The sequence below is a fragment of the Dufourea novaeangliae genome, unplaced genomic scaffold, assembly GCF_001272555.1.
Source record: "Dufourea novaeangliae isolate 0120121106 unplaced genomic scaffold, ASM127255v1 scaffold7, whole genome shotgun sequence".
Taxonomy (NCBI): domain Eukaryota; kingdom Metazoa; phylum Arthropoda; class Insecta; order Hymenoptera; family Halictidae; genus Dufourea; species Dufourea novaeangliae.
In genome coordinates this window covers 1,556,606-1,575,682 of record NW_015373896.1, presented here as the reverse complement: position 1 = coordinate 1,575,682, position 19,077 = coordinate 1,556,606, and the positions used below count along the sequence as shown (strand labels likewise).

The following is a 19,077-nucleotide window of genomic DNA, read 5'->3' as shown; positions in this document are numbered from 1 at the left end:
AACAAAACCCGGTTTGCTTTGTTTCCTCTACCCCTCTTTTCGTCCCTACTTTTTTCTCTTCTACTGTTTTTTTTTTCTTCTCGACGTGTGCAACCGCATGATGAATCCCTTCGACAGACAGAGGCGAGCAAAACATCACTACCGTCGAACTGATTGTCTTCGACGTTCGATTGATCGCTCGAAACCACGATCATCAAGATCCAACGGGTACCACAGGCTTACGTAATCATAGATGACAACCCGATGTCTATCATCCACGCTAGTCCCCTGGTCTAACCAACGTCCGATCGTTGACGTCAAACGAGCGATTAAGGTCGAGACTGGTAAACAAGTCGACCTGAAGCGTAGACGACACGATTGTCGGATTGGACGGGTGACGACGATAAGACCCGCGCGAGAGGAACAGGTATGTATACACACACACATACACACATGGCCGATGTAACAGAACAGAGGACAGGGATTCTGATTCTGACACGTTTATGATGCTGTGAACGACGAGACGGTGACGTCGCTGACGTCGTCGAAACGATCTGTTTGCGAATTACTCGCGGCGTATACACACACAACGAAGATAACTTTGTTCCTGGAAGGTATACGTGTCAGAGGACACGATGCCTAACCGTGTTACATTTCATGAATGTCAGAGAAATAGGAAATTTAAAAAAAAAAAATATAAAAAAATTGTTTATAAACAACGAATATTCATTAAACAATTGCTAGTGTTATTTTAGAGAACGTCGAATATCGACAGCGATAGAAAGTAGAACTTTCACCCCGAAAATATTTATATTCCACGGAGACACCAGTGTTCCCAGACACGCGTTTTGCATTCAACCGCCGCGCAACGAGACTCGTCGAGAAACGTAAATCATGGAAAATCGATGATTAGCGCGCGCACGAGGCGCACTCGGAAAGAGGATCGACACACTTTTCCCTTCGGATGATTTACGAGAGAGACTACTACTAGAGCGTCACGCATCCGAGGATAAACGCGACCATCGATTCGTTGCTGGGAGAAAAAAAAGTTGCAGTATTCCTCTCAAACCGTGGTTTGTTCTTTGCACACACTCATCAACAATCCATTAACCCAAAAATACCACCGAGTCGGGTAACTAATATCGTTAAAGCATACTCTCGAATATACGTAACGAGGACACCACTGTGTTACGTAATTTTTCACGTGTACCATCGAATTGAAAATAAAAAGCAGTGGGATATCTCGTCGGGACTAGGAGATAGCAAAGATTCCCAGAAAATACATTTCACCCCTTTTCACCCATTTAGGGGTTGAATTTCGAAATATCCTTTCTTAGTGAATACCTGCGTCATAAAAACGTAAATGTACCTTCCAAATTTCACGTTCCTAGTAACTGAGTTAGTCAGTCACGATTTCTTTTATACGTATAAATTGTCGCAATTGTACAGAAACTCAGAATCGATTTATCGTAAACGCGGAAGGAGATTTCGCGGAAACCTCGCGCAGCACACCGTCTTCGACGCGGCAAGAGTTCCAGCAAGGTCGGCCAAAGAGCGGGTTTCTCGAACGCGTGATCCGCGAGCACGCGACTCGAAGCGACCGTAAAAATTGATAGCCTCCAGCTACAGCCATTCCCACCGATACAGTAGCACGATAGCATAAAAACGCTGAAAACACTTCGAATCGCTTCGAACATATCTGTGGCTTGCTGCACGATGTGACAATGTCATATGTTTGAAAACATTAGATAGACCCGATATTCAGTTTGTAAATAATTGTATATTCTATATATAAAAAACGATATTTGTACATTCTGTCTAAGAAAGAAATTCGAAACAGCCAGGAACGTCGGAGATTATTGGAACATAAATCTTTTAACATACCTTTAAATTCTAATATCTTAACCTCATAAATACTGACATTGGTACTTCTTGTACCAAGCCACGGATATGTTCGAAGCGACTTGAAGTGTACACGTGGCGAATAATTCTAATCACTTCGAATGTGATTGGATACTCTCGCGCAACGAACGACGACCGGTGTCGCCATACAATTTAATTCGAAAGAATGATCCATCGGGAAACATGGATGTATCATCGTTCTGATACGCTTCCGTGAAACATGATTCGATTCTCACCTGTTACCGACCGCTGTCGTTCGTTTTACGTCGAATCCGTCGTAATTGGGCCACGGGGGCTCCCCGTGTTCCTGATTACGTGGAAACGACGCGAGAAAAAAGTGCCAACGACACGAATTAAATATTAACGAAAGTCTAATTAGCGGAATAACTGGAGGAATACGTCTGTTTGCGTAAGATCGGTTTGGTATCCTGATTATAAATTTCTTTCCCTTCGTTCCGTCTGATACGACTTCGATTCATGACGTCAGGGACCGTTCTGGAATGATATTTTCGCGTTGGAATCCGCAAAAGCGCGCCTCGACGCCATTGAAAACAATCTGAGCGTGACGGACGGATATCTGTATGTTCACCACAGTTAATTTCCTTGGATTGATATTAGCCATTAATGATCATTTTCTTTTACGGTGACGAAGGAAGCTACTACCTAGAATAAATACTCGAGAAATTCTTTTCGCTTTACGGGAGCATAAATACCTTTGTCAGTCATTCTACAGTAATGTCTCGATGAGTGCGACATACTCTATATGTATATATATATCTATTATTTCGGGACTGTTCTAGCGAAGGTTAAGTGTCCTCAGTTTGATTTTCCTTCGGCGCAAGCTTGCAGCGTTATCAACAAAGTCAACAAGAGGGAAATCCTTCGGGTCGTGTATTATTTTCCACGTCCTGGAAAACTGACGGATAACAGAAACGAGTCGGGACACGATAATATCGAGCTCGCGTGATTTCGAGCTCGCGGCCTCGATCAACAGGGCACGCGTACATCTCGGGGAAAAAAGGTTTTGCGATTCAATCGATGACTCAACGTTCTCACGGCCCGATGACGTTAGATTATCGTTAGATTGTGCATTTTATGTGTTTATGGAGTACACGATTGTCGGAGGCGCGTGACAATAAAATGTTCAACGAAGAGGCATTCCACGCGCTATGGGGCACTTTTTGCAGTAATATTTCGGATTTTATTGACACTTGGATGTGTTGTAGTCTTCTAACTTCAGTCAATTTTCAAGTATACTTGTTTTTACTATTTATCCATAAAACCGTGACCTCCATTCGCAGAAAATCTCATCCCGCCTACTGTTGCGCATAGTCGGAGAAACGGCCCTGTATGTGCCCGTTAATTAAATAAAACGAAATTGTAGAATGAAAACAACGTTTCAGTGCAGGTCCGCCGCGGTGCTAACTACCTAGAAATAAATTTGGCCGGTCGGCCAACTCGTAGAGCGCCACCGTGATCCCTTATTTTACACCGTTCCGGTTTGCCGTTTAATACGGCCGGCGGCGGCGGCGATTTATTTACGAAAGAGCCTTTTGGCTCCTTTTCAATTACCGATCCTGTCGGAGGGGAGAGGGGGTTGGGGTCGCGTTCGACCAATAGCGGTTCCCCGTCGCGGCGTTACGGTCTCACCGGAAGCTCCCGCGGATTAATAACCTCGCGATCGAACCGTCGGTGGTTTCCATTGTGTCGAACCCGGTCACTGCCGTTTGTTCTAGTCATCGAAACTCCTGGTTACTTTCAGGGAATATCTATACGTCGCAAAAATAACATTTCTTCAATTTATTTTTTTTTCCTCTTCAAATTGTTCGAAATTCAATACACGAAATTTATGTAAATTTACAGATTAATTTTATAACTAGAAACAAGCTGTGTATCTAATTTCAGCATTTGGGGTAACTGATGTATACGAAGGTATATGCGGAAGAGAAATCTAACCTCAATATACATTTAGCATTCTACGTCACATAAAGTTCCTACTCGACATTTGGTACGTGATAACAGTAAGAATATGTACGATGCAAGTTTAAGATTTTTAAACGAAGACAAATGCTACGGGTCCAAACAGACCCAAGTATTATTTTCTGTCAGATTGTCAGGAGTGTTGTTGTTGGCGAGCATCGTGAAAAGACAAATGCACGAGACAGAGCGATAGCAAGGAAGTGCGCTAGTAGCACTGTTAGATGACGGTTGAAACTGCGCTAAGTATACGTATCGTGTTTCACAACACCGTTGTGTCGCGCCGGTATGCGCAGCATCTAGACGGGGCATTTACATTTTAAAAATAGTCGCGACGAGTTTTTAACGGTCGATTATCGTGGGCACGAACCGCGCGAGAAAACACCAGAGTACGGGCTTCTGGCGACAGGGCGGTAATTGAACCTCGTCACAGAATATTAGCCGCGAGCGGGTCCGTCTTTTGTTTGCATAATTAAGTTGGTATAAACAAAAGAAGAAACAACCGGAACGCAATTAACGAGTACTCGAGATTTGCTGGTTATTCGAACAAAAAGCTACGAGGTTCACACCTCCATTCTCTATTCACTGCCAAAAGTAATAGAACGCAAGTGTAATACTTTGTTAATTCGTAGGACAAGGCGCCAAATTGGAAAATTGCAATCGGGACATACCAAATTAAAACAATAATTAGGGGTTCTCTGCACTAAATTTTCCCTAAAACACTGGAGGTTTTTTTTTTTTAGAAAAAATAAGTTCACTGACCTTAACCTCACTATAGGTTATGACCCTGCATTCGTTTCGCATTGACTATCTTTTTCTGCAATAAAGCACCGAGCGATACCACATCAATCACGAGTAATCTTCATTCCCCTCTCATTCATTATACGGGCGTGATAGTTTACTTCAACTGTAGAATAACGAATTAAAATTCGTCCGGTAGGGAACTTGTTTCCACGTCGCCAGGTTCCAAATAAATTCAAGCGCAAACATACCGGGGAACACAGAGTGTCGGATAAGATAAAAGAGCTTACAGAATTGCTGGGGAAACAACGGAGGGCCAATATTTAAGGTAAACAAACGAATTTACCGAGCATAACAATCCGCAAGAAGTGGGCGTGCGCGCGCAGTCGGAGAAGAGTTCAACTAACCGTGGATAACGTGCTAAGGTCCCAGGCGCTCTTGGCCTGCTTTTGGTAGCCCTTCTTGTTCCTTTTGCCGGGTCTGCGCAGACTGGAGAACCATCCCGCGGCTATAGCGACGGCGCTGACGTCCCGTCGGTGCTCGGTGGTCTGAACGTTGCCGCCACGGACCTCGTCTAGCGCGTCCACCGACCTCCCCGTGAAAATCATTCTCGGCGCCGTCTCCTCTTCCGCCTCCTGATCACGTTGCACTCGGCTCCCGTCACTTCGCGTGCCCGCCCGTACGTACTTTCAGGAGCAGCCCAGCCACACTTTGCGACACCGCACGCAACACGCGACACCGAAACGCTCCGGTCTCGAGGGTGACATTGACGCTCGACGGAATCGCCCCACGGACGTATGTCGGTTGCCGACCACAACTGTGAGATACACTCGCGACCAAAGATCCCCCTAGGGGTTCAACGACCTCGAATCCGTACGATTCCGTCCGATAAAGCGATCGAAACTTCGTCCCGATTGCGTATCTAACCCCCGAACACGTGTCAACCGAACGTAAACACAGGGAAGACTGTCAATTTTGTGCGCACGATTGTCAACGAAAAAAATATTGTCTTCTTAATGCGTATATGATTGATCACGATATCGTTATTCGAGTGAAGTCTCGTAATTTATATTTACTCTTCGACACTGGATGCACTTTAAAGCGTAACGGGATGATATTAGTCACGCGTGATAATACGTAACTTTTAAACTGTTCAAGTAGTTTAAGGTTACACTTTGACGCGTGCTCTCGATGTGCTTTCGATCTTTAGATATATATGTATATTGCTAACGTCACAGTGGAATGATATGTACCGGAAGGATACGATCGTGACACTTCGCCGGATCGACCGTTCAACCACGGAATAACCTCCTAACCGCTCCGCGCGACGGCCGACGTGCGACTACCGAGATTACCGAGCTCGACCGAAGACGATCGAGGAGGGAACCGCGCTGGCGCCTCGGTGTGGACACGCCGTGAACTCACCCACGCGTGTGTGCGAATACAGGCCTGATTCTCGCAACCCCGAGACGACCTATAGTTCCCTTTTCTAAAAAAGTTTCCCGAGTGTGTGACTTTATAGTCTCTCTGGTTTCTTTATCAATTTATTCGCCGCAACTGGGATTATGTTACGTACCGGTGAATTACGCAACCGACTTCGCGGATTTTTTTGATATAACGAAGACACTTGTAACAGAGTGAATCTTGTACACTGACATGCAAACTCGCCTTCCACTAGGGAAAAAAGTGGCGTAGGAAAAAGGCCTTTTATCATGCTCCTACCACTTGGTATTGGGAATTACTAAAATATATGCCAAATTAACATTCAATTCATCATTTGTTTCAGTACCTGAGATAAATTTACCAAGTGGTAAGAGAACCTTCTCTTACGTCACTTTTTCTCCTAGTGGAAACTGAGTTTGCTCGCGAGGGTACTTGACACCTATAACGACAGCGAGTTTCCTATAACCTATAAGATCAGGAGATTCCACGAGTTGTACCTAAAGGTGCGAGTTACTTATTTCTACGTTGAGATGTTGTCACTGAGTCATAACGTAGATTATTTTTAAAAATTCACTGCACATATCACATATTCTATAATCTATTATAGTGACTGACTTCAACAAAGTGGATGTAAGTATTGCCAACTATATTAAGATGGTTTTCTACAAAATTCATGGTCTATGGCGCCTCACGAAAACCACAGAGCACGCTTCCAGAGTTAATTTCGAGGAGAACAATACCGTACAATTATGTACGCTTCGTACTGTATCTAGCAAAAATCAATAGCAACCGATCGATTCTAAAAAGAACAAAAATAATGCCACACCCCGTTGATCCGTGGACGAACTAAAACCACGGGAGGTAGAGTTCCGCCTTACCCACGCAATATTTTCGGTCCACCATATTTTTTCCCTCGGTTTGGTCGTAAAAAAGAACTATAACTCGCCCCAGTTACGAGGATCGGAGGCCTGTACATACACCGCCGCGCTACGTTTGCGTTAGCTCTCGCTGGCGGGGTCAAGCTGATCCTACTCGTGACTCTTCACGGCAGGAAGTACGATACGAAATGTGCCAATGCGCCGAGGAAAAACTATAAATTGCACGACCGTGCAATTTTTCTCCGGGTAGCTTCAGAGAGCCTGCAGAGAAGTCGACGCTAATTTCATTCCGAACTCCGTTACTCGAACCTCCCTCGATCCGCGTTTAATTAACGTGGGATAGTGCTTTACATTAGAAGTTTCCAGTCGACTCTCTAAAATCATCTTACCTCCACTCGATAACTAGATCTGTACGCTATTCTCGAAAACTCGCTGCCAGTTAAAAGTTTAATAAAGTCCGATAAAGTCTTCACTTGAAACGTGATAGCACCTGTAACAAGGGGTACATCAATTTTTTTATCTCAGTGTCTTTAAACCAGTCCATAAAACGTTGCAGTGCCATAAATATCCTCAGGTTTTATTAATACTGTTTTATATCATTCGGTGCCGATTGAAAGCACGAAAGTATTTCGTCGAAATGAATTTCCTATTTGTTCCAAAAACAACGTTGGTCACAGGTGCGCGAAAACAACACGGTGATCGACTAAAATTAGACGACGCAAGTCGCTATCCGATTCGATCGGGGCGGACGGGGACTGGGAACGGCAGGAGGACGCATCGCGGCGCGTACTCGCAAGGATCGTGAAAAGAATGCTTCCAAGAACGAGAGGCGGGACACGATGAAATTTCGCCGACTGCTTATCAATTGCCGGGCGCTAACGAGTGTCGTCGAGGGCGTCTCACAGGCCACGGTTCATGCGATGGCTAAACGTTTCATCACTTTCAAGCTTCCTCGAAAGTTCCTCTATTCATCTCCGATAAGTAATTGCACAATTATATTTTGTTCCAAAATTATTTTATACTTCAGTGAATTCCATTAAAAATATAATGATTATATAAAGACGCGATTATACCGGAAGAGGTTCCCTATTGGTTCCCTCGAAGGTGTGGCTTAAACACAGTAGCGATGACATAACCTAGTTTCACCAGATTTAAAAAAAACCTGCGTTAAATCATGGCATCGGAACCACCGACGTGAATCGAATACGCGGATCGAATGAAATCGACATCGCTCGCGGAATCACAATGCTAACCTCACAAGTACTGCCATATATCATCGTAACCGCAACATTCTACCGTTCGTAAATAACGATGCTCTAATTCCAGGTCGAGGGTACAAAACGTCCCTGATAAATATTGTCGAGGAGCAAACACGGGGAAACGAATGTCGTTACACGTACTGCCTCGTCGACTACGAAATCTTCCATATAAGAATTCCGTAAAGAGTAGAATTTCCGCTGCGCGATTTCCGACTCCAGGGACTTTGTTCTCGTTACGGGTTTATCGAACGACGCCGCTGAGTATTTCCGGGCGGCCGTCGAAAATCGAACGAGAAAAGAATTACGCTATCCAGGCCAGCACGCGTCGTCTCGAACTTTCTACGATACATACTTACTCGGGGTGGTTTTTTTTGTACTTTTTTTTAGGACACAGGACCAGTCCGACGTTGCACCTGCTACAGCTGCGACCGAACGATTAAGCGCAGTTCGCGTGCACACGCGACGTTTATCGCGTGACGGTTACGCAGATGTGTCCTATTCCCCCTCTTGCTTCGTGGCCAGTAACTCGACACGATTTGTTTTGCTCATCGAGCCGGGAGATGACGCTTCCGATATCTTCGAACGAGCCAAATTTTAATGGCGTCCTGTAACTGGTGACGTAACCGAGGAGAGGGTAATTATGCGGAGTGTCAACAAACTGCGCAGTAAAGAGCAACAGGGGTCGGTTCGCTATGAATAAGTACGGGGAGTGTGTAGAGTAACTTTTTTGTTCTTGCACGGGACCTTGCTTTTCAGAGAAAATCATTTTTTGTTTGTTCGACGAACACGAGAATTCGTTGCGTATATGTTGCAATTGCGTCAAATTGTGTGAAGAAACGGTACGGTAAAACTGTATTTAACCCTCCAATTCCCAATTAGGTCAAATTGCGATCTAATATATGGACAGTTGCGTTAATTTTTACCTGTATTTATATAAACAAATGGTTCCTGGAGTTTTTGTAAAAAATGTTTTACGAAAAACTAATTATATAATTCAGAGCTCTCCTACCGACTGTTTTATGAACTAAAACGTTGAAATAAATACTGCGACACCTGCAGGTGTCTATGAGAACCAAGGGATTAAGTGCACGTTTACATGACAAATTTTCTATGAATAATCTCTCCGTACACCGAGGATATAACGGATTTTTAATAACGAAATTCGATCCTGTTCATTCCGACGTATCCAGTTTCTCACGGTTCAAATTACTCCTGACGGTGTTCTACACATTTTTTCCTCATAGCCGGTACACTTTCGTTTAATTTCCACCAGACTCGATGCTCCGGCATTCCCCATCCCGGTCGGGACCATTAACGCCCCGACAGTGGGAGAAAAAAAAAATAAATTGCTGAATGACGGTGACGAGCGCCCATGGAGGAAGCTGTGACGTATCGCCGCAATAACCGGTAGGCTCTGCTTCGTGGTAACGTTGATGGACAGTGTGAGTCATTGGACGCGCTCTGTGCTACCGACCCATTGCGTTGCACAGGACGCTTCTATGATTCGTGTCGGTTCGCCTTTATAATGCCTATGAGCAGCACGAATCATTTCAATTTCGAAACTATAGGACTAAACTTTGTTTATTTATGTTTGAGATCCAGAAAATTGACATTAATAATAACAGAAGTGAAGTCATCTGTTCGGTGAGTATAACCAATAAGATACACAACTGAGAGCAGTTTGAACAGCGATAGGTGAATGAATGTTCTCGAAAGTTCATCGTCCTGATTAAAATCGTTTTTAGAGCGTGGTTCCCTCAAAACCTTTCTCGAATCCTTCCCAGAAGGTCGCGTTATCGCGATCGCCGCGCGCCAAATTAGACGGCCAGCGTGAAGAGATATTCAGCGAATCCTGTTTTGTCTCGACGAAATGGAACAAACAGGACCGATACGATCTCCTAACTCGAGCAGGCTCTACGCAAATCTGTTTCGCAACTCTATCATGGATCCATGGAAAGCCACTAATTACGGGTAGTTGGATTGTTTCCATTAAGGACTAATTCACAAGCGGTTGCACGGAAACGTCTGTCTGGCGTTATGCAACAGGATTTCTTTTTCCCCCTTGCAGAATTTCGCCTTGTGACTAACACAAGGTAGATGTCCTAATCACTGTCAATTTAAGATTGTAGCGTAACTTCCTTTAATCATTTTGCGTGTTGTCAAACACGATGCACCGACTTGTTGTGGCCAAGTGCAATGAATTCCGTGCTTTCAGTCCCCAGAGGGTGCCATATGGCGTTGGACGATTTACGGATGGTCGTTACACGTATTTGACCGATATTTCACCGCGGTTTCTCTATGCGGTATATAGGTAAGCCAACGAATTCCGGCTGAAAAGTGTTTATACAGTAAATCATCGATTAGTCTTCGAAGGCACTGAGTGCTCAGACGTTATCCCCACCACTGAGCATTTGACTGGTTCTACAGGGACCCCCCACTGGTGAGGATGACGAAGTATATTCAAGACAGACGGGTGACAAAGACTATCTTTTTCTTGTCCAATGAGGACCCGCCATCGTTAAGAAAATCGCGGTAATCGCGACAGGAGGCCGACTAACCCGGTTCGCACCGCAGTTTTCATATTTTCCGGCGAGGATCCCACGCGAGAATGAAACTTTCTACGTTTTCGCGTGCGGTGGATTGTAAATACCGTAATCGAGAGTAATTTCGGAGACAAGTGTAACCGAAAGGAATTAAGTATCATCGAAAATGGGAACGGGTAATGCGTATATAAGTAAACAGGCGGTATTTAGCTTCGCGATGTGACAATGGCGCGTTTCATTTCGCAATATTTCGAAAGTTGAAGGAACGTGTAATTCTTTTGGATAGTTTCAAGTATGCCACGAACCACCGTATTAGTAACTTGACTCATTGCGTTAGCCCTATGTTGGATCGTTTTATCATGATTAAAATTCACAGGCAGCGTGACCTTGTTATTACTGAAAAAAAATTTAGACAATACCGTCCTCACAGGTATTTAGCTATTTTACATTGAATAACTTATGAACCCTCTGGCTACTGCAAGCCATTACAGTGGCCTCCCCTAGCAGTGATTATTTAGAACGCAACGCCACTGTAGTGGCTCTCTGCTGTAAATGATATTAAGAGCTGTTGGATAAATCGTATGAAACAAAGGAGTACATATTGTTATCACAGCAACCAATGATAATAATAACATTCATGAATATACTCCACAAAAGGCTTGAACTATTATACAGTGTTAGCACACTATAATACATAGCCAAAGGGTTAATCCATAATAGAGTATAGGATCACAGTCCACCCGTAGGCCGTAGTGCTGTTCCATTATTCACCGTATGCTTTCCATAATTAATAATCTTAAATACGTCTTGACCTGAACCATTACGCCACAACGATAAAAGTTTAGATACAATTACCAGAATGACTAACAATCTTTTATCGTGACAAGATTCACCTTTCCAGTTGGGAGTCGTACACCGGAGAACAGCCAGATAACGGTGCACAAACAACAAGAACAGATCCGTCCACGGCTGACGGTTCGACGAAGGGAGGTTGATGTCATGGGTGTCGAGGGTCAGGACCCAACGTGGATCAGACGACAACGGCCGGTTGCTAAATCGATTAAATCCATTTAAGAAGACCGACGGAACCGCGAGAGCCTCCAGGGAAATTCACTCGACGAGTTTATTCGACCCAATGTTCCCAACATGTCGTCACTTTTTCTTCTGGTTTCCTTCGTGAACTATGTTCACCTTCACCGATCAACGGGATTCGAAACACTCGGAAAGGGTATACACGTACTTGCGAAATCGTCTGCGATACTTTTAATCGAGATTGGGTAAACCAAAAACCCGACACACGGTTCCCATAGCGCGATCGAAACGGAACGTAACACGATACTGTCCCGCTGAACGGGGACTGTTTGTTGACGTCTGCAGCCTTGTTGTGTGATTATTATGTATACACCAATTGAGCCCGTACGAGCGTTATCGAGAGCCAACACAGCACCGTCGCGATCTGTGTTTAATTACATTAAACGTAAGATGAAACCCAAGAGCTGTACACTCTTGCGGCGGAATTGTGTGTGTGTGGTCTTGAATTATTGCTCTAATTAATTATCCGTAAACTTGGAATGTTTAACAATAGGAAGTCACGAGAGGGGAAAAAATGAGAATCGAAACGGGGATCTCGTTTCCGAGAAATTCAGGGAGTAACAGCTGATACGGGCACCCATGCAGCATATACATTCTAGAAACTGATTTCTTCGAGAACGGAAGCTTCCACGAGAATGATTTATTCTATGTTTCTTATTTATTTTCTGAAAGACATTTCTTATTAATATCGGAAGAACAGCCATGGCATTCCGATCGAATATGATGGGCCACTAGTGAGTCATATTTGTCCTAAGTGATGACTAGACTGTGGATTCTATGCATTTATGGCAGACAAGATTCTCTGGAACTCACCATACTCGAGAGTATGATCAAATTTAAGAAGTTTTTTTATTTTCTTTGGAACATGGTAGAATAGTAAATAAGATCTTGGTTTGACTCTAGTTCCTGTAAATTAACCCTCAAAAATCTATATTTGGTGGATTTATGGATAGAATATAATACATGGATTCATGCTCAATTTTGTTAGGTTATCGTACCTTCGTGTACGCTGTAAACGCAGATCCACAATTACATACCTATTTATTTGAATCATATGATTATAAGAATCGACTTTTCAAAATTACGAAGAAGTTGAATGCTCCACGCCTATGTCATTGTGACTCCTCGACCTCGGCAATATTAAGAAACTCATCCATCAAACTTTTTAATTAGGTCGAACGAAATCAATTACCCCGTTCGAGGGGGACACGAATCTATTAACGTCTAAGGTCAACAGCTCTAGCGTATTAAGTTCTTCATGAAAAATGCTCTTCTCCCCGCAGTAACGACCGCCTCGGAATATGTTACACGGTCGACGAAGAACAAGTCAATAGAAACCCAATCATCTGTCTCTATAGATTAGCTATTACCGTAAGTTATAACTGCGAGTGAAATGGCGCCATAATCGAGCGATTGTCACGCTACGTTCGTCAAGAGCATGGTGTAGTCTTGAGGCTGTTCACCGTTTTGAAGAAATTACGCTCTCTGCTCGAAATGTATGAGTAAGCGGAACTCTATCGACTATCACGGAAACGTGTTATCGGGAAGGCGACATCCTGAAAATTTTTCAGGGCAGATACTATGTTCAAGGAAGGATTAACGTAACAGATCGATCAGTACAGAACACAGTAAACAGAATTCTTCCTCAACTGATGACATCGTACAAACCGCGAGTAGCATCGATACCTAGTCCAACAAACCTGTGCGTATATAATTGTAACAGAATAATATCAGCATACAGATACGAGCATGTGAATTAAAAAATTCCAGAAATATTGTTTTGAGATTGCCTTATACTTCTCTCTCATCTGAAGAAATACTCCACTCATAATTCGTATTAATTAAAAATGTAACTGACAAGCAATTATTCGTTGTATTAGTCAATGAGACCTTCAGCGACCTGAATGATTTCAATGACCCTACTCAATCAAGCACATATTACCACCGAGATTTATATTTACTGACACGTAAAAGAATCACTTTTCAATGCCAAGACTTATATGTGATTCCCTCGTACGGCGCTTTTTTGAACTTCACACGATTGATAAAGCAGAGACCTACTACGACTGGATGACCTGTTTCATCGACGGTCGATATAGTAGATTGTCGATTCACAAACGAAATGGAACTTCACGTGGCTCCACTTTATTCAAATCTTCAAACCTATATCGAATTATGTAATAATTTTGAAATATACTGCATCAAGGTCACATTATCAGATCGAACACAAACAACTGTAAGATTAAATAAATATAACAATTGAAAACTAATACTGTAAAATGAGGTGGTTGGTGAAGCTCCTAAAAATCTATGTCAAAGTGGACCATGGTACAACCGTTCAAGGGTTATGTATAAAAATTTCATGCTTTTGCTATACGTTACCCAGCAACTCTACTGCCTGAAACAGCTAATTGCCTAATGAGACTCTTCAAACGTCTTCAAAACCGCTTCTGAAATCCATTCGTGTTCACTTTATGGCGTTGATAAAGACGATAGGGGGCGTGTTTCCGTTCTTAATGAGTTTCCCCAACAAACCGCTGGTGACGGTCTACTCAATTTCCTCGCTATTATACGTCTTCCTCCCTTGAGAAATAACGGTTTTCTTCCCGGCGAGTGTCGGGGAACGCGTAAAAAGGCTATTGTTATCGCGGAAGCGAGATAAAGTAACTACACTACTGCAAACAAAGAGGATGCTTCTCGGGGTTCTTGTATCCCAGAAATTTCCGGCCTTTAACATGCGTGCACAATATTACGGCTTGACCGTGACACGACGACGTTTAACGGTACTGGGTAGAGTTTTGTACAATTTCGCGGTGATTCTCGGGTCTCAAGCTCGGAGAATTAGTACCTCGAGACGCGTCGATTGTCGTTCCGCCAAAATGACACTGCTGTTTACCTCCAAGAGGGCGCTCAGTGATTTTCTGAGCCTCTATTAGAGAGAGAGAAAATCTAATACATACGCTACCAACTACACATACACGAAATGGAAGTAATCGAGCTGCAGAAGTACGTTACAGTAGAAAAGTATTTACGCGAACTGATAAATGAAGCACCGATTAAAACGTATCCATTCGATCCTGTTTGATGATTCCTTTTGCCCCGATTTCTCTTTAGGTTACTGTAGTAAATATTCTATTAGATAAATGCAGGTGAATATTGCATGTGTTGCCTATTCTTTTTTTGTCGTATGATATCATTTATATTGCTTTTTAATGTCTAACTACGAAAGCAAGAAGACTGTATTAAATAAAATGTTAATAAACTCAGCGTGGTCTCGGATAGAAGTACAAAATGGTGTTGAAAGCTGCCAATAGTGTTTTTACATTTTATTATTGTTACCACTCCAAAAGAGATGCAACTTTGTTTTAATCATTTGTTCGTAGTTCCATAGCGTGAAGTAAATACCATTTATTTCAACGAAGTACACTTTTAATTCATGTATACCGGGGGCCGGTTGCACTTTTATGTAGTATCCTCTCTTTTCTGAAAGCTCCATTGTCAGTATCCAGCCTATTGTCCTTACGCAATCCCTCCCGCAGATTCATTTTTCGCCCCCTGCGAGAACTTCCACCACAAAAGCTGATGTGACTATACGCGCGGCAATTTCATCTCTCTCGGAAAACCGGGGAATTTAATGAAATTCTCTTCAAGAATTTCAAAAATTTGAAAAAAAGTTTTCGAATTATTTTATAAAAGAATGAACAATCTGTTCGAACTTGAATTTCAAGATCAAATATAGAGCTATTACAGCTAACTATTTTACTAAATAATTAAACTATTTTTGTAACAAATCGCCGTTATTTGAACACTGTACAATAAAAATACGAAATATATACAAAATTTGTAAGTAATCCTTATTTCATTTGGAATTTAACCATGAATATTATTAAAACAACAGAGCCCGTACTTGCCTGTGTAGACAAAAAGTTCAACGGCCCATCGAATGAAGGTCTTTTCAACATTTTTATATATCCACGCGACACACGCTGATCCGACAGGACAAGAACCACGTACGAGGGCTCAGCTGGGTTTTTGAACTTCAAACCGAAATAGATCCGACAACCCGTATCTTCTACTACAGATTTCAAACCTTCGTGGAAACGTTCTCTGTTTATCATTCACGTGAGTTTTTAAACGGGAAAACTACGTGGGAGATAAAACCATAATACGTTGTTACGAATGTCTAGGTGGAATCTCCATTCTTCTTGTCGACCCAAACTCCGATACGTAGATCCCACCGAGGTAGAAATTCTTATTACCATACTCTCAATGGACAGAAAACTTTGTTTCACACCACCGCTTATTCTTCCTTTTGTAATGCAAAATAAGAATTCACCCTCATATCTAGTCCACGTCGATAACTTTCATCGGACTCATGTATGCGTCCATAGTACTAAAATGGTTAAGAAAAAGTCATGCGTGATTCTACAACAACAGCACAAAGCAGGAATCTACTTTCCATCGACAGTCACCATTTTCGTTGAGATAAAAGTTTCCATAAAAGCGACAGAAGCACGGTGGGAATCAGTCTCGAAAGTGAAACAGTCTCTGTGAGCAAGATTCAACGGCGAAGCTGAAGTCCACGGGACAAATGAAGAGTCTAGGCGCGATCCTCGAGAGATCCTCTTTCCATAGATGGATCCGAAGGGGTGGGCAGGATAGGAAAAAAGCACCTGACCAGTCTTTACCCGAGGACTCGTCCGCGGCTCCCACTTCCCTCCGAACCCCTCTATCTGCCCGGAATGATCACAATGAGAACACGCTGGGTCCCCGACAACGGGACAGGTTGCGTGTCTGGATCCGAAAAAGGAGAAACGCACAATGGACCACGCGGCAGGGGACCAAAACGAATGATAAAGTGGATACACGCGGGATGCGGAGTCGCGACCAGACTACGAAACGACCGCCTCGCTACCCGCCGCACGAATTACCGACTGTTATTAAAGAATCGTTTGTCTAAGATTACTCTTAGAATTTGGCTAGATCAACAGACACAAAGTTCGTAGTTTTATAAAACAAGTTGACGCTGTTTTCGAATTAGCCAAACCACCTCAAATTCAACCACTGTTGTTATATCTAAAAAGTAGAATTACGGGAAAGGCCGAAATAAACAGAAAACCGGAAGACAGAAGTTATTCATAATGACTCGAACGATTCAGCGACTCGGTCTCCTGCTTCAGACCTCGTTTTCACGTTCATTCAACGGCCATACAGGCGCGCAAATAATTTCAAAAAAAGGGTATTGGGGTGGTTTCTATTCAGCCTCCTACACGTTGCTCCCCCCATCGTTGAAAATTCCCAGGGGCAAGAAAGCAGCTGGCGAGACTCGAGGGAAAGGTCGAGGGTATGGGTTACCGGAGGCTTCCAGGCACCTGCTCGACTCTGGAAAACGGTAAGAGCCGATTCCCATTCTCGCCAAATCCCATTTATACACACACGTTGTGTCCGCGCTGTTCTCTCGATAACAGCTCCCTCTTATCGACCCCTTATCGTGGAACGCGAGAATAAAGTTTCTTGGATGCTTTACGAGCGTGACTCACTTCGTTAGACGAAACATGACGAGTGAGATCATTCGTTGCTTATAACGATAACGGGGGTCCCAGACAGAAACCGGAGCGTTGTTCTAGCTCAACCGTATTATTGGCCACGATAACGACGCCGCGAGGCTTCTGCAGCCAACCAGCCTCAATAATAAATTTTACACCGAATAATATCGAATATCCAGATTCAAAACGACCTATTCGACTGATATTCAGGAAAGATATAACAATATATGTACAATAGTCCCCGCTTAATAGATCGGCACTTTTTGGTTCCGAAGGGAACATTATTTTTCGTTACACTCATGAAAATAGTGCGCCATTTACTGTCGATTGAAGGTACCCAAACGCGTGAGCTTACAAAACTCTCCGCTAGGCGGTGTAATAGTGAAATAAAAATTCACTCTTCTATGGGAAGAATGGACCAATAGCTCGAGCCTTAAATTCCTTTTGAATAAATGAAAACAAAGACCTATTCATCTGTAGGTCTTAGGTTAACAGACGCATTTATTCCCCAGGTTAATTAACGTAGAATTGTACCTACCAATTTCTGGGACTGCTTCCACGGGGTGAGCGTCCATGTGTTATCCGCGTGCATACTAGTGATGGCAATACATTTGAATTGCATCGATATTTGGATACTCAGAATATCGATACACATGCATACCGGGAATAAAATATCGATATTATCGGTGTCGATACTTGCAATTAGATTAGAAGCAATATCATTCAAAAATGAAAATAAATCGTTTATTTAAGCAGATATGTACTAAGGCGAATTCTCAAGTATAAGTGTGGAAAAGAAATCGACCAATCGCAAACGTTATGGGAAGCTCACGATTGGTCCGTTTCCTTACGACCTGTCACGCTAAACCAGCTGTACGAAATCGCAATTCTTAGAACACCTACCTGCCACTATAGGTGCGTCAATTAAACGGCCACTATTGTACAATGTTTCGTCCACAATAAATAATATTTATTTTGAATTTGGAAAGAGCGCAATGCATGTACGGAACGCGGAATATCGATATCCGCATACATCTCTATACACCCCGCGGAATATGCTTTCTCTCTCGTATCTGGCTATTCGTCAGGGGAAACAAACGAGGTCGCGAATAAAACGGTCTGGAGAAAATGGGGCAATTGACTCACTTGTATTTCGAGCAGCAGGTCCGCCTTTTTTCGCCTTATGTCTATCAGGATCTTCTGCTGCTCGGGCGTCAATTCTGCAATACAGACACAATATGCCGTTGTTAATATCGAGGTATTTGAATGTCGTTTGCGAAGCAAAAATTTTTCTAGCTTCTATAAAATCGATTGGATTCGTTCCCCCCCCCCCCCTCCCAACGTCATGCCATCTTTCCATTCAGATGACATCACAAGCTAACCTCGTTGCAACTTACCCGAATTATTATCATAACACGTCTTTACTACAGGATGATGCACACAATTGGCAGAAAAGCTTATTGAGATTGTAAATAGAACGCATTGCTGAGAAACGACGATTCTCCTATGATATGTTATAAACGAATAATTATGCATTCCATTAAATTATTATTAATCCATTTTAGAGCAAAATCCATCGAAACTTTCGTATCGACCCAATAATTATATTCGGAAAATCGGGGGTAACTTACAAAACGCCCATTCTTCGATTTTATCAATTTCGCGAAACGGAAGCAAACCGAGCGAACGTTAATGATCGATAATTAATCGTGAACTT

At 42.9% G+C, this 19,077-nt stretch overlaps 1 protein-coding gene across 2 annotated transcripts in view; it reads right to left on the bottom strand.

Annotated features, from left to right (window-relative positions):
* LOC107193375 (cytohesin-1) overlaps nucleotides 1–19,077 on the bottom strand; it is a 60,333-nt gene that overhangs the window by 38,758 nt on the left and 2,498 nt on the right. The window contains exon 2 of one of the 2 annotated variants that reach the window (XM_015582810.1): nucleotides 18,507–18,580. In XM_015582810.1, the coding sequence (XP_015438296.1) occupies nucleotides 18,507–18,580 (74 nt within the window). Of the gene's footprint in view, nucleotides 1–11,615; nucleotides 11,812–18,506; nucleotides 18,581–19,077 lie in introns of those variants that run through there. The other variant, XM_015582811.1, reaches the window with a different exon arrangement.